The following is a 26,603-nucleotide window of genomic DNA, read 5'->3' on the forward strand; positions in this document are numbered from 1 at the left end:
TGGCACGCTCCACCTTCACAACCAATGCATCAATCTCTAGTGTCCTTCTGAAACAAGACCTCTATAGAGGATTGAGAAATTCTGAGGTGGCGTAGCCAATAAGGTCTCCCAAAATGTTTGAGCGGGGGGTTGAAGACTTGAGGGTGATCACACACACTCACCAGCTGCCTCTTCTTGGGGGGCAGGGCGGGGGGCGGGAAGAGGGGTATGGGAAGGGGCTCGTGGACCGAGTCGGTGCTGCTGAAGGAGTCGTTGAGGCCATAGACGTCCTGGAAGCGTTTGTTCCTCTGCTCATAGATGCTCTCATTCTGTGGGGTCTGGTAGAACACTGAGGGCTGGGGCTCTGAGTAGTCCTCCACAAACTGCATGTACGCCAGGACTGGAGGGAGATTACATAGCAGGAGATTAAAAGTGATTCAAGTGAAACGTTAAACACGCAGACTACCAGCCTCAATTTTCTTTCCCTCCATCTCTTCCAGTCCTATCCCTTCCTTTCTCAAGCACACCCCCCCCTCTCCATCTCTCCCTCTGCCACTCACCGTGCTTGTTCCTCTTCTCAGGCAGTGGCGGTGGACTAGAGGGCAGGTCGGCGTTCTCGCTAGCCAGGTACTGGGTCACGAACACCCCCCCGTTGCTCTGGGGCATGGGCGAGTTGGGAGTGAAGAGGGGAAAGGGTGGTGTGGGGTGCAACAGCTCCTCCTCCGACAGGTTTTCGTATTGGGAGGGGGACCTCTCGTTGAGGGGTCCCCCCGAGGAGCCACACCCGTCCTGATAAGGTGAAACCTGGGAGCTGCGCCGCTTCTTCTGGGGTAATGCTGGAGGAGCACTGATGCGGGATAGTTGCAAGGGGATGATGTGGGAACCGGGCTGGGGGGTCCAGTACTCAGACTGGGGTGGGTGGGGTTGTTGGTGGTGTGGGGCGGGTGGTGACCTGAACTGGGCGTGAGGAGGCACGGGGGAGCAGCACTCACTGTGGGACTCTGGGAGGGGGGACAGGGACATGACCCCTGAGGGGGTGGTAGTGGAGGGCAGGTGGGTGTCCCCTGTGAAGACAGCGAGGTCCTGGTGGAGGAAGTCATAGTCGGGGTCGTAACTCTCTGTGTTGTCTGGAGAAAGAAATATAGGTTTTTACTGTCGCATACACCAGATAGGTGCAGTGAAATGTGTTGTAAGAGAGAGAGACAAGAGGTTAGAGAGGGGGACATTTGTAGAGAAAATAACAAGTGTTTGTGGTTAGGTGAGGCTGTTGACATGTAAAGTGGGTGTTTGTTCAGTCTATGTATTTTTGTCCATCTTTACATCCTATTGTGTGTATTTTCATTGTGTGCAAGAAAGTACGCACGTTCAAAAATGTGTGTTTTTCTATTTCGGTACAGTGTATAAAGATCAACCGTGACTTGTCCACCTGGCCGTGCTGCTGCTCCAGTTTCAACTGTTCTGCCTGTGATTATTATTATTTGACCATGCTGGTCATTTATGAACATTTGAACATCTTGGCCATGTTCTGTTATAATCTCCACCCGGCACAGCCAGAAAAGGACTGGCCACCCCACATAGCCTGGTTCCTCTCTAGGTTTCTTCCTAGGTTTTGGCCTTTCTAGGGAGTTTTTCCTAGCCACCGTGCTTCTACACCTGCATTGCTTGCTGTTTGGGGTTTTAGGCTGGGTTTCTGTACAGCACTTTGAGATATCAGCTGATGTACGAAGGGCTATATACATACATTTGATTTGACTATGATAACTGTCTAATTGTATGTATATGTGTTTGTGCCCCTACCCAGTGTCTCACAGCTAGTATTTCTGGAGCACTGTCCACTGTCCTGTTCCATGGAGCAGAGCTGCTCTTCAGACCTGCTGAGCTTCCCCATGCTGCTGTAGGGCGAGAGGCGCTGAGAGTCGCACCCATACGACTGGCTGCCCCCTGAGAAACGCCTCTGGAGGAACTCCTGCTCATAGTCCTGCTGCTGCACACACAGACAGGCATAGAGACAGACATAGAGACAGGCATAGAGACAGGCACAGACAGACAGAGACAGACATAGAGACAGGCAGGCACATATACACAGACAGACATAGAGACAGACATAGAGACAGGCATAGAGACAGGCATAGAGACAGACAGAGACAGACAAAGAGACAGGCAGGCACATATACACAGACAGACATAGAGACAGACAGAGACAGGCATAGAGACAGGCATAGAGACAGGCACAGACAGACAGAGACAGACATAGAGACAGACAGAGACAGGCAGGCACATATACACAGACAGACAATCAAAGGAGAAACCAGTTAAGTCGGCTACACAGTCAGTTTCATCAAACAATAGAAAACTTTGTGGATATATGATCCAGTAATGGCCGGCCTAAACAAATCTGATTTAGTCAGTCACTAGTTATGTAACACGTTATTTCACTATAGTCTGGTAATCCACCCTGATCATACTCTGATGCAGATGCTCTATAGTAGACCAGTGTACAAGACCACAGTATTACTATCGAGTAAATGGGTGTTATTCAACCATAACCCTTGGTGTGGGTTGGTGGTACCGGACTGTGGACGCTGCAGGGCAGGCTGGAGCCGCGGCTCATGGTGGCCACCACTGCTACACGGGTGGGCGACGAGGCCGACTGACGCTTCTTTGGGGGCAAAGCTGGAGGAGGGCTGGAGAGAGAGAAGTAGGACGTAGGACAATCTGTGAGAATGGAGGTTTTTAGGCTTCTGATACCCAACCAGACTGACAAAAAAAAAACACAGTTTACTGCTACTTGAGCAAGATTGTGGGATATGACACTGAGGGTTTGTTATGGTAATATCAGCATTTCCTGCTTAATGCCTCTTTTGCGATCACCTCTGGAGTAGCCCAAACAGAAGTTGGGATTTCCAGGTTATCATACTGCAATCATCACAAGTCAATGGCAGATTTAAAGGCACAACATGAAATCAGCAGGTCAAGGATACATGTGGGACCATGACTAGGAAAGTGATGACAGTTATGATATATACACACCAAACAGATACATATATGAATGTTTATATGACGACATCATTGGTACATACTCATGCACCAAGCTTTTCCTGATTGGATGAGGGCTTCATTGTATGGCGTGATGCAATGACGCATAATTAGGAACTCAAGCATGCAAGACAAGACACTCCACCAATCAGGCCCTCCACCTATCAAGACTCTTCCGGGGACGGGATTGGACAGTTATTAAGGAAGCAGGATGTCACAATGCAGGGGGATGACCCTACTGGCTAACGTACGTGTCAGTCTTTGTGGATCTCCGTTGGCCAGCGAAAGTGGGGCCAGTAGCCAAGTGTGCTCTGTTCCCAGGACAACATGGAGAGAGGGATGGGAAGTAGATAGAGACAGAGTGAAAGAGAGAGGAAGACAAAGTAAAGAGAGACAGACAGCAGTGCACCTCAAAAGCCTAGTAGTAATATTCAAGGTTGTGATCTAATCTTCCGGCCAAGTCAAAGGCCTATGGATTTTTCATAGCTCCACTTCCTTAAGCCCACAGAAAATGAATGCCTGTCTACCACCTTCCGTTTCACCACCTCTTATGACCACCCTTTTTCCACTAAAGAGGAGAAGATCATCTAGGCCAGTGGTTCCCAAACGTTTTATAGCCCCGTACCCCTTCGAACGTTCAACCTCCAGCTGCGTACTCCCTCTAGCACCAGGGTCAGCGCACTCTCAAATGTTGTTTTTGCCATCATTGTATGTTGTAAAAAATGTTGTAAAAGCGTTACATGGTCGCTGCCCATATCATTGCATAATGCAGAAAATACACAAGAGTTCAGGGGCCTTGCTTTAAAAAAGTAGTGTCCAAAACATCTTTCAAGCTGTCAGGCATTCCCTTGGCAGCAAGAGCCTCTCGGTGGATGCTGCAAGTGGCGTCGGGAGCAACTGCTTGCATGCCCATTACCACTCCACGTTGTCTCCCTGTCATGGCTTTTGCACCAACAGTACAGATACCAACACATCTTGACCACCAAAGTCCATTTGATGTCACAAAGCTGTCTAGTACTTTAAAAATATCCTCTCATGTTGTCCTGGTTTCCAGTAGTTTTCAGAAGAGGTTGTCTTCCTTAATTGACCCCACATAAACTTAACGGACATATAGCAGGAGCTGTGACTCATCCAGCTGCAACACATACAATTCACTGGTTTGTATGCAAAGTAGTAATTGTTTCAAAACACCTCCTGCCATGTCACTGATGCATCGTGAAACAGTGTTGTTTGATGAAGATATTGTCTGTATAGTTTTTCGGGAGCCTTTTCCCCCAACAATGTCCCAACCATATCCTCAACAGCAGGAAGAATTAAGTCAAACTAACTAAAAAAAGTTCTGAGACACTGTAAAGTCCATGGAGAATAAGAACACCTTCTCCCAGCTGCCCACTGCACTGAAGCTAGGAAACACTGTCACCCCTGATAAATCCACTAGAATTGAGAATTTCAATAAGCATTTTTCTACGGCTGGCCATGCTTTCCACCTGGCTACTCCTACCCCGGTCAACAGCACTGCACCCCCCACAGCAACTCGCCCAAGCCTTCCACATTTCTCCTTCTCCCAAATCCAGTCAGCTGATGTTCTGAAAGAGCTGCAAAATCTGGACCCCTACAAAATCAGCCGGGCTAGACAATCTGGACCCTTTCTTTCTAAAATTATCTGCCGAAATTGTTGCCACCCCCATTACTAGCCCGTTCAACCTCTCTTTCGTGTCGTCTGAGATTCCCAAAGATTGGAAAGCAGCTGCGGTCATCCCCCTCTTCAAAGGCGGGGACACTCTTGACCCAAACTGCTACAGACCTATATCTATCCTACCCTGCCTTTCTAAGGTCTTCGAAAGCCAAGTCATCAAACAGATTACCGACCATTTCGAATCTCACCATACCTTCTCTGCTATGCAATCTGGTTTCAGAGCTGATCATGGGTGCACCTCAGCCACGCTCAAGGTCCTAAACGATATCTTAACCGCCATCGATAAGAAACATTACTGTGCAGCCGTATTCATTGATCTGGCCAAGGCTTTCGACTCTGTCAATCACCACATCCTCATCGGCAGACTCGACAGCCTTGGTTTCTCAAATGATTGCCTCGTCTGGTTCACCAACTACTTCTCTGATAGAGTTCAGTGTGTCAAATCGGAGGGTCTGCTGTCCGGACCTCTGGCAGTCTCTATGGGGGTGCCACAGGGTTAATTCTTGGACCGACTCTCTTCTCTGTATACATCAATGATGTCGCTCTTGCTGCTGGTGATTCTCTGATCCACCTCTACACAGACGACACCATTCTGTATACTTCTGGCCCTTCTTTGGACACTGTGTTAACAACCCTCTAGGCAAGCTTCAATGCCATACAACTCTCCTTCCGTGGCCTCCAATTGCTCTTAAATACAAGTAAAACTAAATGCATGCTCTTCAACCGATCGCTGCCTGCACCTGCCCGCCTGTCCAACATCACTACTCTGGACGGCTCTGACTTAGAATATGTGGACAACTACAAATACCTAGGTGTCTGGTTAGACTGTAAACTCTCCTTTCTCCAGACCCACATCAAACATCTCCAATCCAAAGTTAAATCTAGAATTGGCTTCCTATTTCGCAACAAAGCATCCTTCACTCATGCTGCAAAACATACCCTTGTAAAACTGACCATCCTACCAATCCTTGACTTCGGCGATGTCATTTACAAAATAGCCTCCAATACCCTACACAACAAATTGAATGCAGTCTATAACAGCGCAATCCGTTTTGTCACCAAAGCCCCATATACTACCCACCATTGCGACCTGTACGCTCTCGTTGGCTGGCCCTCGCTTCATACTCGTCGCCAAACCCACTGGCTCCATGTCATCTACAAGACCCTGCTAGGTAAAGTCCCCCCTTATCTCAGCTCGCTGGTCACCATAGCATCACGCGCTCCAGCAGGTATATCTCTCTGGTCACCCCCAAAACCAATTCATTCTTTGGCCGCCTCTCCTTCCAGTTCTCTGCTGCCAATGACTGGAACGAACTACAAAAATCTCTGAAACTGGAAACACTTATCTCCCTCACTAGCTTTAAGCACCAACTGTCAGAGCAGCTCACAGATTACTGCACCTGTACATAGCCCACCTATAATTTAGCCCAAACAACTACCTCTTTCCCTACTGTCTTTATTTTATTTATTTATTTAGCTTCTTTGCACCCCATTATTTTTATTTCTACTTCGCACATTCTTCCACTGCAAATCTACCATTCCACTGTTTTACTTGCTATATTGTATTTACTTTGCCACAATGGCCTTTTTTTGCCTTTACCTCCCTTATCTCACCTCATTTGCTCACATCGTATATAGACTTATTTTTATACTGTATTATTGACTGTATGTGTGTTTTACTCCATGTGTAACTCTGTGTCGTTGTATGTGTCGGACTGCTTTGCTTTATCTTGGCCAGGTCGCAATTGTAAATGAGAACTTGTTCTCAACTTGCCTACCTGGTTAAATAAAAGGTGAAAAATAAAAGGTGAAAAAAAAAAAAAAGATCTGTCAAGTTGGTTGTTGATCATTGCTAGACAGCCAATTTCAAGTCTTGCCATAGATTTTCAAACGGATTTAGGTCAAAACCTTAACTAGGCCACTCAAGAACATTCAATGTTGTCTAGGTAAGCAACTCCAGTGTATATTTGGCTTTGAGTTTCAGGTTATTATCCTGCTGAAAGGTGAACTTGTCTCCCAGTGTCTGTTTGGAAAGCAGACTGAACCAGGATTTCCTCTAGGATTGTGCCTGTGCTAAGCTCTTTTCCACCCCTCCACCCCCAAAAAAACTCCCTTGACGATGATGAGCATATCCATAACACGATGCAGCCACCTCCATGCTTGAAAATACACTGCTCAAAAAAATAAAGGGAACACTAAAATAACACATCCTAGATCTGAATGAATGAAATATTCTTATTAAATACTTTTTTCTTTACATAGTTGAATGTGCTGACAACAAAATCACACAAAAAGGATCATTGGAAATCAAATTGATCAACCCATGGAGGTCTGGATTTGGAGTCACACTCAACATTAAAGTGGAAAACCACACTACAGGCTGATCCAACTTTGATGTAATGTCCTTAAAACAAGTCAAAATGAGGCTCAGTAGTGTGTGTGGCCTCCAAGTGCCTGTATGTCCTCCCTACAATGCCTGGGCATGCTCCTGATGAGGTGGTGGATGGTCTCCTAAGGGATCTCCTCCCAGACCTGGACTAAAGCATCCGCCAACTCCTGGACAGTCTGTGGTGCAACGTGGCGTTGGTGGATGGAGCGAGACATGATGTCCCAGATGTGCTCAATTGGATTCAGGTCTGGGGAACGGGCGGGCCAGTCCATAGCATCAATGCCTTCCTCTTATAGGAACTGCTGACACACTCCAGCCACATGATGTCTAGCACTGTCTTGCATTAGGAGGAACCCAGGGCCAACCACACCAGCATATGGTCTCACAAGGGGTCTGAGGAGCTCATCTCGGTACCTAATGGCAGTCAGGCTACCTCTGGCGAGCACATGGAGGGCTGTGCGGCCCCCCAAAGAAATGCCACCCCACACCATGACTGTCCCACCGCCAAACCGGTCATGCTGGAGGATGTTGCAGGCAGGACAACGTTCTCCACGGCGTCTCCAGACTGTCACATGTGCTCAGTGTGAACCTGCTTTCATCTGTGAAGAGCACCGGGCACCAGTGGCAAATTTGCCAATCTTGGTGTTCTCTGGCAAATGAAAAACATCCTGCACGGTGTTGGGCTGTAAGCACAACCCCCACCTGTGGACGTCGGGCCCTCATACCACCCTCATGGAGTCTGTTTCTGACCGTTTGAGCAGACACATGCACATTTGTGGCCTGCTGGAGGTCATTTTGCAGGGCTCTGGCAGTGCTCCTCCTTGCACAAAGGCGGAGGTAGCGGTCCTGCTGCTGGGTTGTTGCCCTCCTACGGCCTCCTCCACGTCTCCTGATGTGCTGGCCTGTCTCCTGGTAGCGCCTCCATGCTCTGGACACTACGCTGACAGACACAGCAAACCTTCTTGCCAAATCTCGCATTGATGTGCCATCCTGGATGAGCTGCACTACCTGAGCCACTTGTGTGGGTTGTAGACTCCGCCTCATGCTACCGCTAGAGTGAAAGCACCGCCAGCATTCAAAAGTGACCAAAACATCAGCCAGGAAGCATAGGAACTGAGAAGTGGTCTGTGGTCCCCACCTGCAGAACCACTCCTTTATTGGGGGTGTCTTGCTAATTGCCTATAATTTCCACTGTTGTCTATTCCATTTGCACAACAGCATGTGAAATTTATTGTCAATCATTGTCGCTTCCTAAGTGGACAGTTTGATTTCACAGAAGTGTGATTGACTTGGAGTTACATTGTGTTGTTTAAGTGTTCCCTTTATTTTTTTGAGCAGTGCATAAAGAGTGATAGTCAGTGATGTGTTTGCCCCAAACATAATGCTTTGATTCAAGACAAAGTTAATTTCTTTTACACACTTTTTGCAAACCGGATGCATGTTTTTGAATATTTTTTTTCTGCACAGGCTTCCTTCTTTTTACTCTCATTTAGGTTAGTATTGTGGAGTAACTACAATGTTGTTGATCCATCATCAGTTTTCTGCTATCACAGCCATTAAACTAACTTCCTCTCCAGCAACTGAGTTAGGAAGGATGCCTGTATCTTTGTAGTGACTGGGTGTTTTGATACACCATCCAAAGTGTAATTAATAACTTCACCGTGCTCGAAGGGATATTCACTGTGGGCTTTAATTATTTTTACCCATCTAACAATAGGTGCCCTTCTTTTCGAGGCATTGGAAAAACTCCCTGGTCTTTGTGGTTGAACCTGTGTTTGAAATTCACTGAGAGACCTTACAGATAATTGTATGTGTGGGGGTACAGAGATGAGGTAGTCATTCAAAAATCATGTTAGACACTATTATTGCACACAGAGTCCACACAACTTATGTGACTTGTTAAGCAAATGTTTACTCTTTATAATTTGTAAAAAATAAAACAAAATCCACTTTGACATTGTGGGAAATTCACAAAATCTAAATTTAATCCATTCAAAATGTTAAATTCAGGCTGTAACAACAAAATGTGGAAAAAGTCAAGGTGTGTGAATACTTTCTGAAGGCACTGTATGTTGTAGATTAATAGAATTCCTCTTTAAGATAAAAGTTTTCTACCAAATTTGTTTGAAAATGATGGATAAAGAGACTACAGCCCTGGTCAAAAGAAGTGCACTACACAGGGAATAGGGTGCTATTTGCGAGATACCATGACAAGTTTCAGACTCAATTAGACCCAATTCATAAATAGACCCTGACATCATGTCAATCAAAAATGATTAATGCTGACTTGCATCAACATTCCAGTTTATCTACACTTCACCTCCTCTCTGGCAGAATTCTAAAATAAAACATTCAGAAGTTCTCATACAACAGCACAAAAAATGATTTATGCTGACCAGCACAAACGTTTCAGTTTTATCTTCACTTCAATTCCTCTTTGGCAGAATTCTAAAAAGAATAAACTTCCAGAAGTGCCCACGCAACAGCACCGGTCACTTACACCATGTGGCACTGGACCGCTTCTGCTTTTTTTCTGACTGCAGACACTCGAGACTGCAGGTTCCTTCTCATTACTGTGGCAGGGGAGAACTTCTCTTTCCACTGGGAACTTACAGTAACAAACATGACCGCTTTAAGACCGTCAGAAACAGGAACTTGAAAGTGATAGAATGACAATTTCACTCATTGAAATCAGTGTGCGACAACTCATACAGAGAGTGAAATATTATTTGTTTTTGTTTCACTAAGGTAAAGAGAGTCTGAACGGGACAGTACTGAAAAAAACACTCACGCTACATGGGTGCATCTCAATAGTCTCAAGTAGCTTCATCTCCTCAGTTAAATAAGTTAAATAAATATCTCACTCTAAATATCTGGAAGAAGCCAATTCAATGAATTGCAGATGAGGACAGGGCGATGAGAAGATGAAGCCCTACACAACTGAAAATGTTGAATACACCATATTTAAGACTCAGGGAAAAACTCTGGGCCCTAAAACTAAAAGCCCCTAAAGATTCAGTCTGGTCCAGTGGGCCCTGGTGCATACTATTGGTATGCCACTGTCGATTATATCCAAAGATGGGAGTCCAGTGCTACTCACCTGAGCGCATCCATTTTCAGGCCAGGGAGGGGGGGTTTGGGCGGAGCTACGTCCTCCTCTGCCATGTCCGTCACAGTCTCGGTGAGCGGGGTCTTACTCAGGATCTCCCTCTCCCGTTCTGTCAGTGGCAACTCTGACCTGCTGGGAACAGAACAGGAGAGAGAGTCCGTGTGTGTGACAGAGATAGACTGACAGGAAAAAGTCTGGTGTATGTAGGGTTGTTTGTGTGCATTCACTCACCTCTCTGGTGTAGTGATAGGTGGTGGTGGGGGTCTGTTGGGTGTGGTGGGGGAGGGTTGCTCCTGTTTCTCTATGGTGAGTTTGACCAGCTCCTGTTAGAACCAAACAACTTCAATGTGTACAGTATACTGTTTTCAATCAGATTAAGATGTGTTCATTACATAATTTAGACAAAAACTGAGTGGTCAGAGAGCAGACCTGGGTCAAATACATTCAGTTGTAAAGACTTGAAGTATTTGCACTTTCAGGACCATTCCATTTGTTGACATTGTACCAGGCAAGCTAACCAAACCACAGCATACGTATTTGAAAGTAGGCCTATTTGACAAATGTATTTGCTCCAGCTCGGCAAGGGAGAAACAGACACTATGACCCTCTCTGACAGCCGTGGAAAGCTGCGAGCTATCGTTTCACAGACCCACCGACTGTCCCTCTTACCTTGACCCCATCCAGAACGGCTTTGATGACTGTCGTGACCGCGACCACGTTGTCCTTGTCATCAAGGTTGATGCCGTCCAGCATGACGTGGTCGGACCAGCGGATCAGGTTGGCAAGGCTCTGGTACACCCGGTTGTGACACGACGACACAGCCGAACTGAGGAGAAAGGAGAGAAGTGACAGTAAATGACAAGAAGGAAGAGATGGACAGAAAGGGGAGGCTGAGATTGGGGGGGGAATGGATAAGTAAAGATGAAGAAAAAGGGGGAGGGCGTAGAACAGTAGAGTGATGGCAGGGTTACAGGGAAGAGGGAAGAAAGGATGGAAACAGAATGGAAGAGGGGAACAGAGAATGGAAGAGGGGAACAGAGAATGGAAGAGGGGAACAGAGAATGGAAGAGGGGAACAGAGAATGGAAGAGGGGAACAGAGAATGGAAGAGGGGAACAGAGAATGGAAGAGGGGAACAGAGTGGGGGTGTAGGGAAGAGGAGCGAGGGATACACATTTCATGTCGGGTTCTGTAGATTGAGAATACGAACAACTAGCTAGACTAAAGGACCACATCTCTTCTCCCGCACTGTGACAGCCATATGCGTTAACTCAATGTCTCCCCCGAGGGGATTTATTGAGGAAGTGTGTGTGTGTGTGTGTGTGTGTGTGTGTGACTGGAAAAAGTGTGTTTGTGGTGGTATTAAGTGGAGAATGTGTGTCTGTTCTGGTCTAGGTGTATGTGGCTGTGCTGAACGGACCATTGAGAAACAGTAGGGCGTGGTAGACGTTCAGACCAGTCACAACACGCTGCAGCTGATTCACCACTCTGGAATATCCCTCCTGTCTCTACAGGATACAGCTCAGAGAAATAGCATCTATACAACGGTCCTCCCCATGAGTTTACCAGTCAAATTTCAAGGGTTACAGGTTCCAAGACTTTTCTCTAGCTTCTATTTCTATGACACTGCTACAGTAGAGCTAAGGGCTGTATGGGAAAAATGGAGCCTAAGACCAGGGCTAAGGCTCGTGGGCACAATGAACAAACTAAGTGGGCAAGAGGAGAGAGCCAATCAAAAGACCATTCAGCAATAACAACTGGAGTCATAATAAAGCATCTCAAAGTAGAAGTGCAGCTGATCTAGGATCAGATTTGATTTTTAGATCACATTGAATAAGATTACATGGACAGTGGGGACCTGATCCTAGTCTAGTCTAAGACACTTTATGAATACAGGCACTGGACCCAGGTGGTTCCAGAAGCAGAGGGGTAGGACTCGAGTCCCTGAGGCGGGTTGTGATCTGGGACGGTTGTCACCAACCTTTTCTGAGCCGAGATCAATTTCTGAGTCAAAACGCAGGATGAGATCTATCGCTCAGAATTGAAAAAACATGACACGAAAAGCATAAGCCTATGCAACATTAACCTATTAAAACCAGTTCTGTAGCAATGAGGTGTGTGCAGTAGGCGATAGACCCAATACAATGCTTGAATTTCCCTGCCAATGGCATTGCAATGTTGTTCTTCTCAGAGGGTTTTATTATATTTCAAAACTTGAGGTATATGATCACACTGGTATTATAAAACGGGTGGGTCTAATCCTGAAAGCTGATTGGTTAACACCGCAATCTAGCCGGTGTCTATTTCACAAGTTACCACCCGCTAAATCTATGACGTTGAAATGCATTGTATGACTTGTGGGGCAGAGCTGAGTGAGCATAAATTGAAATAATTTCCTTCATTTTTTTATTTTACTGGACTGATGGTGCCTGAATCTGATGGTCAGTCTCAGTGGGGGGAGACTACGTCTTCCAGTTGGTGGCGAAACTCGAGTTAGCATTACATTATTTGTTACTCCTATGACCAAAGAACGGGAAATATTCCTTGATATTAAAAAAGACACAATAATAATAATAATAATAATAATAATAATAACAAAACAAGCCTATCGATACACTTTGTTGCACGAGTGGATAAGAAGAAGCGTGTGGCTCATAAAAGTGTTGAATAAAGTGTTGACAGTGCTGAATAAATAGGTAAACATTAACTCAGTCAGAATAACAGGAGCTCTTTCCAGATATGAAATACCAGAGCACACAAGATGAACACTCCAGGAAGCCTGAGGTGATTATGTCTCACTATGATGTCACCAAGTGTAGCTCCTGATGATGTCACAACATCCGTTCTCCTTTTTGAGCAATGTTCCAACAGGACACATCAAAAGCAGTTAGATAGCAGTTGATGATCAAACCACTTTAATGAGGTTGTTACATAACGTCTTGGGGAATGGAGACACCATTTGTTTACATTATTTTGTGGCAAAACAGCAAGAACATTCTGTGAGAATGTAGTACGCAGCCCATCTCACTAAGGAGCAACATGCCTAGGCTATGACTGGGTAACAATATGTAAGGAATGACCAACGGTCTTTCCTAAATGCTCAAAATTGTATATATATAAATATATATATATATGACACAACAAAAACAACAAAGTAAATAGAAATTTGGTAACAAAAAAAACTCACCAAAATAAAAACAAAATACGGTATGATCATATACTGGGCCAAAGATCCCTCACCAATGCTGAATACTAACCAAAGCCCAGTTCCTTTGACCTATAGTACCCAGTCAAAAGTTTGGACACAACTGCTCATTCAAGGGTTTTTCTTTATTTGTACTATTTTCCACATTGTAGAATAATAGTGAAGACATCAAAATGGTGAAATAACACATATGGAATCATGAAGTAACAGAAAAACAAAAAAAAGTGTAAAACAAATCAAAATATACTTTAGATTTTTCAAAGTAGCCACCCTTTGCCTTGATGACAGCTTTGCACACTCTTGGCATTCTCTCAACCAGCTTCACCTGGAATGCTTTTCCAACAGTCTTGAAAGAGTTCCCACATATGCTGAGCACTTGTTGACTGCTTTTCATTCACTCCGCGGTCCAACTGATCCCAAACCATTTCAATTGGGTTGAGGTCAGGTGATTGTAGAGGCCAGGTCATCTGATGCAGCACTCCATCGCTCTCCTTCTTGGTCAAATAGCCCTTACACAGCCTGGAGGTGTGTTTTGGGTCATTGTCCTGTTGAAAAATAAGTGATCATCCCACTATGTGCAAACCAGATGGGATGGCGTATCGCTGCAGAATTCTGTGGTAGCCATGCTGGTTAATTGTGCCTTGAATTAAAAATGAATCAGACAGTGTCACCAGCTAAGCCCCCCACACCTCCTCCATGCTTCATGGTTGGAACCACACATGGAGATCATCCATTCACCTACTCTGCGTCTCACAAAGACACGCCGGTTGGGACCAAAAAACTTAAATTTAGACTCATCAGAACAAAAGGACAAAAATTTCCACCGGTCTACTGTTCATTACCCGTGTTTCTTGGCCGAAGAAAGTCTCTTCTTCTTATTGGTGTCCTTTAGTAGTGGTTCCTTTGCAGCAATTTGACCATGAAGGCCTGATTCACGCGGTCTCCTCTTTCTGACCTAGAATACGTGGACAACTACAAATACCTAGGTGTCTGGCTAGCCTGTAAACGCTCCTTCCAGACTCATATCAAACATCTCCAATCCAAAATCAAATCTAGAATCGGATTTCTATTTCGCAACCAAGCCTCCTTCACTCACGCCGCCAAACTTACCCTAGTAAAACTGACTATCATACCGATCCTCTACAAAATAGCTTCCAATACTCTACTCAGCAAATTGGATGCAGTCTATCATAGTGCCATCCGTTTTGTTACCAAAGCGCCTTATACCACCCACCACTTGCGACCTGTATGCTCTAGTCGGCTGGCCCTCGCTACATATTTGCCGCCAGACCCACTGGCTCCAGGTCATCTAGAAGTCTATGCTAGGTAAAGCTCCGCCTTATCTCAGCTCGCTGGTCATGATTACATTATATTACATTTAAGTCATTTAGCAGACGCTCTTATCCAGAGCGACTTACAAATTGGTGCTTTCACCTTATGACATCCAGTGGAACAGCCACTTTACAATAGTGCATCTAGGTCTTTTAAGGGGGGTGAGAAGGATTACTTTATCCTATCCTAGGTATTCCTTAAAGAGGTGGGGTTTCAGGTGTCTCCGGAAGGTGGTGATTGACTCCGCTGTCCTGGCGTCGTGAGGGAGTTTGTTCCACCATTGGGCGGCCAGAGCAGCGAACAGTTTTGACTGGGCTGAGCGGGAACTGTACTTCCTCAGTGGTAGGGAGGCGAGCAGGCCAGAGGTGGATGAACGCAGTGCCCTTGTTTGGGTGTAGGGCCTGATCAGAGCCTGGAGGTACTGAGGTGCCGTTCCCCTCACAGCTCCGTAGGCAAGCACCATGGTCTTGTAGCGGATGCGAGCTTCAACTGGAAGCCAGTGGAGAGAGCGGAGGAGCGGGGTGACGTGAGAGAACTTGGGAAGGTTGAACACCAGACGGGCTGCGGCGTTCTGGATGAGTTGTAGGGGTTTAATGGCACAGGCAGGGAGCCCAGCCAACAGCGAGTTGCAGTAATCCAGACGGGAGATGACAAGTGCCTGGATTAGGACCTGCGCCGCTTCCTGTGTGAGGCAGGGTCGTACTCTGCGGATGTTGTAGAGCATGAACCTACAGGAACGGGCCACCGCCTTGATGTTAGTTGAGAACGACAGGGTGTTGTCCAGGATCACGCCAAGGTTCTTAGCGCTCTGGGAGGAGGACACGATGGAGTTGTCAACCGTGATGGCGAGATCATGGAACGGGCAGTCCTTCCCCGGGAGGAAGAGCAGCTCCGTCTTGCAGAGGTTCAGCTTGAGGTGGTGATCCGTCATCCACACTGATATGTCTGCCAGACATGCAGAGATGCGATTCGCCACCTGGTCATCAGAGGGGGGAAAGGAGAAGATTAATTGTGTGTCGTCTGCATAGCAATGATAGGAGAGACCATGTGAGGTTATGACAGAGCCAAGTGACTTGGTGTATAGCGAGAATTGGTGAGGGCCTAGAACAGAGCCCTGGGGGACACCAGTGGTGAGAGCGCGTGGTGAGGAGACAGATTCTCGCCACGCCACCTGGTAGGAGCGACCTGTCAGGTAGGACGCAATCCAAGCATGGGCCGCGCCGGAGATGCCCAACTCGGAGAGGGTGGAGAGGAGGATCTGATGGTTCACAGTATCGAAGGCAGCCGATAGGTCTAGAAGGATGAGAGCAGAGGAGAGAGAGTTAGCTTTAGCAGTGCGGAGTGCCTCCGTGATACAGAGAAGAGCAGTCTCAGTTGAATGACTAGTCTTGAAACCTGACTGATTTGGATCAAGAAGGTCATTCTGAGAGAGATAGCGGGAGAGCTGGCCAAGGACGGCACGTTCAAGAGTTTTGGAGAGAAAAGAAAGAAGGGATACTGGTCTGTAGTTGTTGACATCGGAGGGATCGAGTGTAGGTTTTTTTCAGAAGGGTGCAACTCTCGCTCTCTTGAAGACGGAAGGGACGTGAGCCAGCGGTCAGGGATGAGTTGATGAGCGAGGTGAGGTAAGGGAGAAGGTCTCCGGAAATGGTCTGGAGAAGAGAGGAGGGGATAGGGTCAAGCGGGCAGGTTGTTGGGCGGCCGGCCGTCACAAGACGCGAGATTTCATCTGGAGAGAGAGGGAGAAAGAGGTCAGAGCACAGGGTAGGGCAGTGTGAGCAGAACCAGCGGTGTCGTTTGACTTAGCAAACGAGGATCGGATGTCGTCGACCTTCTTTTCAAAATGGTTGACGAAGTCATCTGCAGAGAGGAGGAGGGGGAGGGGGAGGAGGATTCAAGAGGGAGGAGAAGGTGGCAAAGAGCTTCCTAGGGTTAGAGGCAGATGCTTGGAATTTAGAGTGGTAGAAAGTGGCTTTAGCAGCAGAGACAGAGGAGTAAAATGTAGAGAGGAGGGAGTGAAAGGATGCCAGGTCCGCAGGGAGGCGAGTTTTCCTCCATTTCCGCTCGGCTGCCCGGAGCCCTGTTCTGTGAGCTCACAATGAGTCGTCGAGCCACGGAGCGGGAGGGGAGGACCGAGCCGGCCTGGAGGATAGGGGACATAGAGTGTCAAAGGATGCAGAAAGGGAGGAAAGGAGGGTTGAGGAGGCAGAATCAGGAGACAGGTTGGAGAAGGTTTGAGCAGAGGGAAGAGATGATAGGATGGAAGAGGAGAGAGTAGCGGGGGAGAGAGAGCGAAGGTTGGGACGGCGCGATACCATCCGAGTAGGGGCAGTGTGGGAAGTGTTGGATGAGAGCGAGAGGGAAAAGGATACAAGGTAGTGGTCGGAGACTTGGAGGAGTTGCAATGAGGTTAGTGGAAGAACAGCATCTAGTAAAGATGAGGTCGAGCGTATTGCCTGCCTTGTGAGTAGGGGGGAAGGTGAGAGGGTGAGGTCAAAAGAGGAGAGGAGTGGAAAGAAGGAGGCAGAGAGGAATGAGTCAAAGGTAGACGTGGGGAGGTTAAAGTCGCCCAGAACTGTGAGAGGTGAGCCGTCCTCAGGAAAGGAGCTTATCAAGGCATCAAGCTCATTGATGAACTCTCCGAGGGAACCTGGAGGGCGATAAATGATAAGGATGTTAAGCTTGAAAGGGCTGGTAACTGTGACAGCATGGAATTCAAAGGAGGCGATAGACAGATGGGTAAGGGGAGAAAGAGAGAATGACCACTTGGGAGAGATGAGGATCCGGTGCCACCACCCCGCTGACCAGAAGCTCTCGGGGTGTGCGAGAGCACGTGGGCGGACGAAGAGAGAGCAGTAGGAGTAGCGGTGTTGTCTGTGGTGATCCATGTTTCCGTCAGTGCCAAGAAGTCGAGGGACTGGAGGGAGGCATAGGCTGAGATGAACTCTGCCTTGTTGGCCGCAGATCGGCAGTTCCAGAGGCTACCGGAGACCTGGAACTCCACGTGGGTCGTGCGCGCTGGGACCACCAGATTAGGGTGGCCGCGGCCATGCGGTGTGGAGCGTTTGTATGGTCTGTGCAGAGAGGAGAGAACAGGGATAGACAGACACATAGTTGACAGGCTAGAGAAGAGGCTACGCTAATGCAGAGGAGATTGGAATGACAAGTGGACTACACGTCTCGAATGTTCAGAAAGTTAAGCTTACGTAGCAAGAATCTAATTGACTAAAATGATTAAAATGATACAGTACTGCTGAGGTAGGCTAGCTGCGTTGTTGACACTACCCTAATCAAGTCGTTCCGTTGAGTGTGAAGTTTCTACAATGCTGCTATTCGGGGGCTAGCTGGCTAGCTAGCAGTGTTGGTTACGTTACGTTGCGTTAGGAGAACGACAATAGCTGGCTAGCTAACCTAGAAAATCGCTCTAGACTACACAATTATCTTTGAAACAAAGACGGCTATGTAGCTAGCTATGTAGCTAGCTACGATCAAACAAATCCATCTGTAAATGATAACAACACCCACCCGTAGCACGCGCATCCCCAACACCAACACCTCCTTTGGCTGCCTTTCCTTCCAGTTCTCTGCTGCCAGTGACTGGAACAAATTGCAAAAATACCTGAAGCTGGAGACTTTCATTTCCCTCACTAACTTTAAACATCAGCTCTCTGAGCAGCTAACCGATCGCTGCAGCTGTACATAGTCCATCTGTAAATAGCCCACCCAATCTACCAACCTCATCCCCATATTGTTTTTATTTACTTTGCTGCTCTTTTGCACACCAGTATCACTACTTACACACCAGCATCACTACTTACACACCATCATCTGCTCATCTATCACTCCAGTGTTAATCTGCTAAATAGTAAATACTTTGCTACTACTGCCTATTTATTGCCTTACCTCCTCATGCCATTTGTGCACACTGTATATAGACTTTCTTTTTTTTCTATTGTGTTATTGACTGTACGCTTGTTAATTCCATGTGTAACACTGTTGTTGTTTCTGTCGCACTGCTTTGCTTTATCTTGGCCAGGTCGCAGTTGTAAATGAGAACTTGTTCTCAACTAGCCTACCTGGTTAAATAAAGATTAAATATATATATATTTTTTTAAACAGTTGATGTTGAGATGGGTCTGTTACTTGAACTCTGTGAAGCATTTATTTGGGCTGCAATCTGAGGTGCAGTTAACTCTAATGAACTTATCCTCTGCAGCAGAGGTAACTCTGGGTCTTCCTTTCCAGTGGCAGTCCTCATGAGAGCCATTTTCATCATAGCGCTTGATGGTTTTTGCGACTGCACTTGAAGAAATGTTCAAAGTTCTTGAAATTTTCCGGATTGACTGACCATCGTTTCTCTTTGCTTATTTGAGCGGTTCTTGGTCTTTAACCAAATAGGGCTATCTTCTGTATACCACCCCTACCTTAACACAACTGATTGGCTCAAACTCAAATAAACTTTTAACAAGGCACACCTGTTAATTGAAATGCATTCCAGGTGACACTCTCATGAAGCTGGTTGAGAGAATGCCAAGAGTGTGCAAAGCTGTCATCAAGGCAAAGGGTGGCTACTTTGAAGAATCTAAAATCTAAAGTATATTTTGATTTGTTTAACACTTTTTTTGGTTACTACATGATTCCATATGTGTTATTTCATAGTTTTGATGTCTTCACTATTATTGTACAATGTAGAAAATAATAAAAAATAAAGAAAAACCCTTGAATGAGTATGTGTGTCCAAACTTTTTGAGTGGTATTGCACATACCACCTTAAACACTAGCCTTTCTCCTGTCCCGTCTCAGCCCACGTACTTGTGTGTTATCCGGGCCTCCACCTGCACCAGAGGTAGAATAGCCTCCAGCACCTTGCTGGCCGAGCCAGGCAGCATCTCCAGCACCTTCTTCTCCACCACCATCTTGTCCACGATGGTCTTGAAGTAGCGTAGTGCGCTCACCACCTCCTTCTCCTGCTCCTCCAGCCGACTCACCTTCTACAGAAAAGAAAGAAATAGAATAGAATTACATTTTCAGCTTGGGTTGTGTTCAGTAGGCACCAAAAGGATGGAAACAGAGTGAAACGGGGAGGTACTATTTGAACTTGTCCAATGAGAAACGCTCAGTCGTTTTCTGTTGCAAAATGGCCCTAATGAACATAATAATTCACATTTCACATTGCTGTTGGATTATTTTCCTGTCTCAAATTAAGATCCGAGTGTACAAAACATTAGGAACATCAGGTGAATCCAGGTGAAAGCTGTTATCCCTTATTGATGTCACTTGTTAAATCCACTTCAAATCAGTGTAGATGAATGGGAGGAGACATGGATTGTGTATTTTTAAGCCTTGAGACAATTGAGACATGGATTGTGTATGTGTGCCATTCAGAGGGTGAACAGACAAGACACAATATTTAAGTGCCTTTGAACAGGGTATGGTAGTAGGTGCCAGGCACACTGGTTTGAGTGTGTCAAGAACTGCAACACTCCTGGGTTTTCACGCTCAACAGTTTCCCGTGTGTATCAATAATGGTCCATCACCCAAAGGACATCCAGCCAACTTCCCATAACTGTGGGAAGCATTGGAGTCAACATGGGCCAGCATCCCTGTGGAATGTTTGTCACGGCATGTAGAGTCCATGCCGCGACAAATTGGGGCTATTCTGAGTGCAAAAGGGGGTGCAACTAAATATTAGTAAGGTGTTCCTAATGCTTTGTACACTCAGTGTATGTACAAAACTGTCAGGGAATTGAAGTCATTATACTAAAGCCTTGGGAGTGAGAGGAGTTTATTCAGGAAACTGGCCAGCTTCAGTTCCATTCATGTGTGTATGGGTGTGTCCCTCAAATGGCACCCTATCCCCTATGTAGTGCACTACTTTAGACCAGGGCTTTATGGGTAATAGTGCACTATATAGGGGATAGGGTACCATTTGGGGGGGACGGGGACACCTACTGGTGGTAGCACCTGTTACCCATCCAAAGGCAGCACTCACAACAACTCGGAAACCACAGGAAACTCACACAATAGGGCAGAGCAATACAATACAAAGCAAGGTACTGGACGGAAAACCACACACGTAGGTAAACAAGTGCACGGGATAGGTGGGAGAGCTGGGTTTCCCACAGCAAGCACACACAGATGATTCTAGAGGTCGACCGATTATGATTTTTCAACGCCGATACCGATAATTGGAGGACCAAAAAAAGACGATACCGATTAATCGGACGATTTTTAAAATTGTAATAATGACAATTACAACAATACTGAACAAACACTTATTTTAACTTAATATAATACATCAATAAAAATCAATTTAGCCTCAAATAAATAATGAAACATGTTCAATTTGGTTTAAATAATGAAAAAACAAAGTGTTGGAGAAGAAAGTAAAAGTGCAATATGTGCTATGTAAAAAAGTTAACGTTTAAGTTCCTTGCTCAGAACATGAGAACATATGAAAGCTGGTGGTTCCTTTAAACATGAGTCTTCAATGTTCCCAGGTAAGACGTTTTAGGTTGTAGTTATTATAGGAATTAAAGGACTATTTCTCTCTATACGATTTGTATTTCATATACCTTTGACTATTGGATGTTCTTATAGGCACTTTAGTATTGCCAGTGTAACAGTATAGCTTCCGTCCCTCTCCTCGCTCTTACCTGGGCTCGAACCAGGAACACATTGACAACAGCCAACCTCGAAGCAGCGTTAACCATGCATAGCAAGGGGAACAACTCCTCCAAGTCTCAGAGCGAGTGATGTTTGAAACGCTATTAGCGCGCACCCCGCTAACTAGCTAGCCATTTCATATTGGTTACACCAGCCTAATCTCGGGAGTTGATAGGCTTGAAGTCATAAACAGCGCAATGCTTGAAGCACAGTGAAGAGCTGCTGGCAAAACACATGAAAGTGCTGTTTGAATGAATGCTTACCATCGCTCCAGTCAGACTGCTCTATCAAATCATAGACTTAATTACAACACACAGAAATACGAGGCTTAGGTCATTAATATGGTAGAATCCGGAAACTATCATCTCGAAAACAAAACGTTTATTCTATCAGTGAAATACGGAACCGTTCCGTATTTTATCTAACGAGTGGCATCCCTGAGACTAAATATTCCTGTTTCATTGCACAACCTTCAATGTTATGTCATAATTACGTAAAATTCTGGCAAATTAGTTCGCAACGAGCCAGGCGGCCCAAACTGTTGCATATACCCTGACTCTGCGTGCAATGAACGCAAGAGAAGTGACACAATTTCACCCGGTTAATATTGCCTGCTAACTTGGATTTCTTTTAGCTAAATATGCAGGTTTAAATATACACTGCTCAAAAAAATAAAGGGAACACTAAAATAACACATCCTAGATCTGAATGAATGAAATATTCTGATTAAATACTTTTTTCTTTACATAGTTGAATGTGCTGACAACGAAATCACACAAAGATTATCAATGGAAATCAAATTTATCAACCCATAGAGGTCTGGATTTGGAGTCACACTCAAAATTAAAGTGGAAAACCACACTACAGGCTGATCCAACTTTGATGTAATGTCCTTAAAACAAGTCAAAATGAGGCTCAGTAGTGTGTGTGGCCTCCACGTGCCTGTATGACCTCCCTACAACGCCTGGGCATGCTCCTGATGAGGTGGCGGTTGGTCTCCTGAGGGATCTCCTCCCCGACCTGGACTAAAGCATCCGCCAACTCCTGGACAGTCTGTGGTGCAACGTGGCGTTGGTGGATGGAGCGAGACATGATGTCCCAGATGTGCTCAATTGGATTCAGGTCTGGGGAATGGGTGGGCCAGTCCATAGCATCAATGCCTTCCTCTTGCAGGAACTGCTGACACACTCCAGCCATGAGGTCTAGCATCGTCTTGCATTCAGAGGAACCCAGGGCCAACCGCACCAGCATATGGTCTCACAAGGGGTCTGAGGAGCTCATCTCGGTACCTAATGGCAGTCAGGCTACCTCTGGGCGAGCACATGGAGGGCTGTGCGGCCCCCCAAAGAAATGCCACCCCACACCATGACTAACCCACCGCCAAACCGGTCATGCTGGAGGATGTTGCAGGCAGCAGAATGTTCTCCATGGCGTCTCCAGACTCTGTCACGTCTGTCACGTGCTCAGTGTGAATCTGCTTTCATCTGTGAAGAGCACAGGGCGCCAGTGGCGAATTTACCAATCTTGGTGTTCTCTGGCAAATGCCAAACGTCCTGCACGGTGTTGGGCTGTAAGCACAACCCCCACCTGTGGACGTCGGGCCCTCATACCACCCTCATGGAGTCTGTTTCTGACCGTTTGAGCAGACACATGAACATTTGTGGCCTGCTGGAGGTCATTTTGCAGGGCACTGGCAGTGCTCCTCCTGCTCCTCCTTGCACAAAGGCGGAGGTAGCGGTCCTGCTGCTGGGTTGTTGCCCTCCTACGGACTCCTCCACGTCTCCTTATGTACTGGCCTGTCTCCTGGTAGCGCCTCCATGCTCTGGACACTACGCTGACAGACACAGCAAACCTTCTTGCCACAGTTCGCATTGATGTGCCATCCTGGATGAGCTGCACTACCTGAGCCACTTGTGTGGGTTGTAGACTCAGTCTCATGCTACCGCTAGAGTGAAAGCACCGCCAGAATTCAAAAGTGACCAAAACATCAGCCAGGAAGCATAGGAACTGAGAAGTGGTCTGTGGTTATCACCTGCAGAACCACTCCTTTATTGGGGGTGTCTTGCTAATTGCCTATAATTTCCACCTGTTATCTATTCCATTTGCACAACAGCATGTGAAATGTATTGTCAATCAGTGTTGCTTGCTAAGTGGACAGTTTGATTTCACAGAAGTGTGATTGACTTGGAGTTACATTGTGTTGTTTAAGTGTTCCCTTTATTTTTTTGAGCAATGTATATACTTCTGTGTATTGATGTTAAGAAAGGCATTGACGTTTATGATTAGGTACATGTTGGAGCAACGACAGTCATTTTTCACGAATGCGCACCGCATCGATTATAACACAGGACACGCTAGATAAACTAGTAATATCATCAACCATGTGTTGATGATATTAGTGATTAGTGATTATGATTGATTGTTTTTTATAAGATAAGTTTAATGCTAGCTAGCAACTTACCTTGGCGTCTTACTGCATTCGCGTAACAGGCGGGCTCCTCGTGAGGCAGGTGGTTAGAGCGTTGGACTAGTTAACTGTAAGGTTGCAAGACTGAATCCCTGAGCTGACAAGGTAAAAATATGTTGTTCTGCCCCTGAACAAGGCAGTTAACTCACTGTACCTAGGCCGTCTTTGAAAATAAGAATATTTTCTTAACTGACTTGCCTAGTTAAATAAAGGTGTTAAAAAAACTAATCTGCCAAATCGGCGTCCAAAAATTCAATTTCCGATTGTTATGAAAACTTGAAATTGGCTCTAATTAATCGGCCATTTCGATTAATCGGTCGACCTCTAGACGACTCTACACACACACACACCTTGTTGACGGGTTTCTCTTGGCTCTTGACCACTGGTTCGACCTGCAACTGCTTGGCCTTCTTCGATGGCGTCCTCTTGATCTTGGGAGAGTGGAACTTGTCCATCAGCTTCATGGTGAAGGAGGAGAGGTGGGAGCGCTGCGAGTCTGAGGAGGAGAGGAAGAGAGAGATGAGACGTCAGTCTGAGGAGAAAGAATGGCAGAGAGGGGAAATAGAAGTAGCCTGGTAGATATGTAGGACTTTGGCACCACAGTGAATGTCAGAGAAGTAGGCTAAAGCAAAAACCATGGAAAAACCCAGCACAAAATGAAAGGAAACATTTTGAAACAGACAGAAATGGGGAGAAATTTCTAATGCTTCACCCGAATGAACACAGCCCAGGCTAAAATAGAGAAACCATAAGAGTCTGAGGGAGATCAATAAGAGACAGTGCCAATCAAATGATCACAACCCTGACAAAATGGCATTGCAGTAGCAGTGTTTCTGTCAGTGCAGAAGGTCCTAGCGGTTGTACTAGCATTGGCCCAGCAGGCAGTGTAGGCCTATCTGTCTGTGTTCAGCTGAGGGTGCAACAGTGATGCTATCAGGTCTTATCACATTCTCATTTCCACTGTCTGTCCACAGACTTCCCTCGGCTGATAACATTGCTGCTGGTCGCTCCCATCTCTGAGAGGCCAGGCAGATCGGGAGTACACACACACAAACGCACGCACGCAAGCACGTGGGTGCAGACACACACGCATTCAGGAGCGGACAGATAGACACACACGAAAACATGCACACACACTCCAATCGCCACTGTCCATTGAGAATAGGCTGGTTAGTGGGAGAAGAGATGGAGAGATGAAAATCAATTTATGTTGCATAATTGCCAGCAGCTTCATAATAGCAGAGTCATTCAGCGGAGTTTCCCCAAGCCGCTGCCGGAGTGTTGAAGATATTTGGGAGAGAAGAGAGTGCTTCCTGTTACTCTCCTCCCTGGAGAACCTCCCCCCTCCCTCTAACTCCATCTCTGCGCTGTACACACACAGACAGACAGAGGTAGGAGATAAATACTAAATAGCCCTGTTATAAAAGAGAGAATGACAGAAGAGAGACAGGAGAGAGAGAAAGAGATGGAGGCTAGACAGAGCTGCTCTTTTAGCTGATGTAATCCCCTGTACAATATAGTGACCATATTAATAGATCCAGACTTGACATCTATGGTAGTGACAGACATCTGGTTGTGGACCATCATCACTGCAGAACCACTAGGGGAAAACAACATAGGCCTCCATTCAGTGTGTTGTCTCTTTTTCCTCCAGTCAACAACAAAAAACACAAGCATTTGTCACGAATATTTACCGAAGGTGACTCCCCTTCTTGTTCGGGTGGCGCTCGGCGGTCGTCGTCGCCGGTCTACTAGCTATCGCTGATCCGTTGTTCTGTGTTCGTTTAGTTCTGTCTAATTGGTATCACCTGTTTCTTGTTTGGTTGTTAGGATAGGGTTATATATAGTCTGTTCAGCCCGCTTCTGTTTCGTGCGGGCTTGTTCTCCTGTTTCTTTGTTTGAGTGTATTTTTGTTGGCATTTGGGTTTCACGCTGTCCGTTTATATTTCTGTTCATTTGTGTTTCCACTTTTGTACATGTTATGTTTCCAGGACATTAAAGCGTGTTGTTTTTCCCACATCCTTTGCTCTCTGCGCCTGACTCCACACCTCTTCACTCATTTACACGTAACAGAAGCCTGCACCTTCTATGGAGTCAGCAGGAGCAGCGACCACTCCTCTTCCCACTATGGAAGAGTGAGTTCAACATCACACGTCCATCCTCCATCGCCTAGGATCAGCGATGGATCAGATGATGGAGAGGATGGATCGTTGGGAGAGGAATGGTTTCCCTACTACTACCCCACCGACCCTCCTACCAGCAACTCTACCATCTCCCCCATCTGGATCCGGTTCCAGCGCTCTGGACATGACGCCTCCGAGGAATTACGATGGAGCAGCGACGGGGTGCCAGGGATTCCTGCTGCAATTAGACCTCTACATGGCCACCGTTCGGCTGGCCCCCTCGGAGGAGGAGAGAGTAGGGGTCCTCATCACCTGCCTGACCGGTAGAGCCCTGGAGTGGGCTAATGCGGTCTGGAACGGGCCCGACTCAGCGAAGGACAACTACCCGGAGTTCATCCGCCGTTTCAGGGCCGTGTTCGATCACCCTCCAGAAGGTCGAGCGGCGGGTGAGAGATTGTTCCATCTTAGACAGGGGACGAAGAGCGAGCAGGACTTCGCGCTGGAGTTCCGGACCTTGGCTGCGGGAGCAGGGTGGAACGACAGGGCCCTGATAGACCATTACAGGTGTAGCCTGAGAGAGGACGTCCGTAGGGAGCTGGCCT

The 26,603-nt window shown here is 46.4% G+C and overlaps 1 protein-coding gene across 5 annotated transcripts in view; it reads right to left on the reverse strand.

Moving 5' to 3' along the window:
• The window catches only part of rapgef1b (Rap guanine nucleotide exchange factor (GEF) 1b), an 82,861-nt gene that overhangs the window by 22,126 nt on the left and 34,132 nt on the right, over positions 1-26,603 (reverse strand). For 3 of the 5 annotated variants that reach the window (XM_065017294.1, XM_065017289.1, XM_065017290.1), the window contains exons 2-10: positions 24,229-24,374; positions 19,558-19,736; positions 10,879-11,035; positions 10,441-10,532; positions 10,201-10,341; positions 2,549-2,663; positions 1,777-1,963; positions 540-1,106; positions 162-379 (exon numbers count right to left, since the gene is read on the reverse strand). In XM_065017294.1, coding sequence (XP_064873366.1) covers positions 162-379; positions 540-1,106; positions 1,777-1,963; positions 2,549-2,663; positions 10,201-10,341; positions 10,441-10,532; positions 10,879-11,035; positions 19,558-19,736; positions 24,229-24,374 — 1,802 coding nt within the window. The remainder of the gene's footprint in view (positions 1-161; positions 380-539; positions 1,107-1,776; positions 1,964-2,548; positions 2,664-10,200; positions 10,342-10,440; positions 10,533-10,878; positions 11,036-19,557; positions 19,737-24,228; positions 24,375-26,603) is intronic. The other 2 variants (XM_065017291.1, XM_065017292.1) reach the window with 2 other exon arrangements.

This window comes from Oncorhynchus nerka, linkage group LG4, assembly GCF_034236695.1.
Source record: "Oncorhynchus nerka isolate Pitt River linkage group LG4, Oner_Uvic_2.0, whole genome shotgun sequence".
In the NCBI taxonomy this organism is placed as follows: domain Eukaryota; kingdom Metazoa; phylum Chordata; class Actinopteri; order Salmoniformes; family Salmonidae; genus Oncorhynchus; species Oncorhynchus nerka.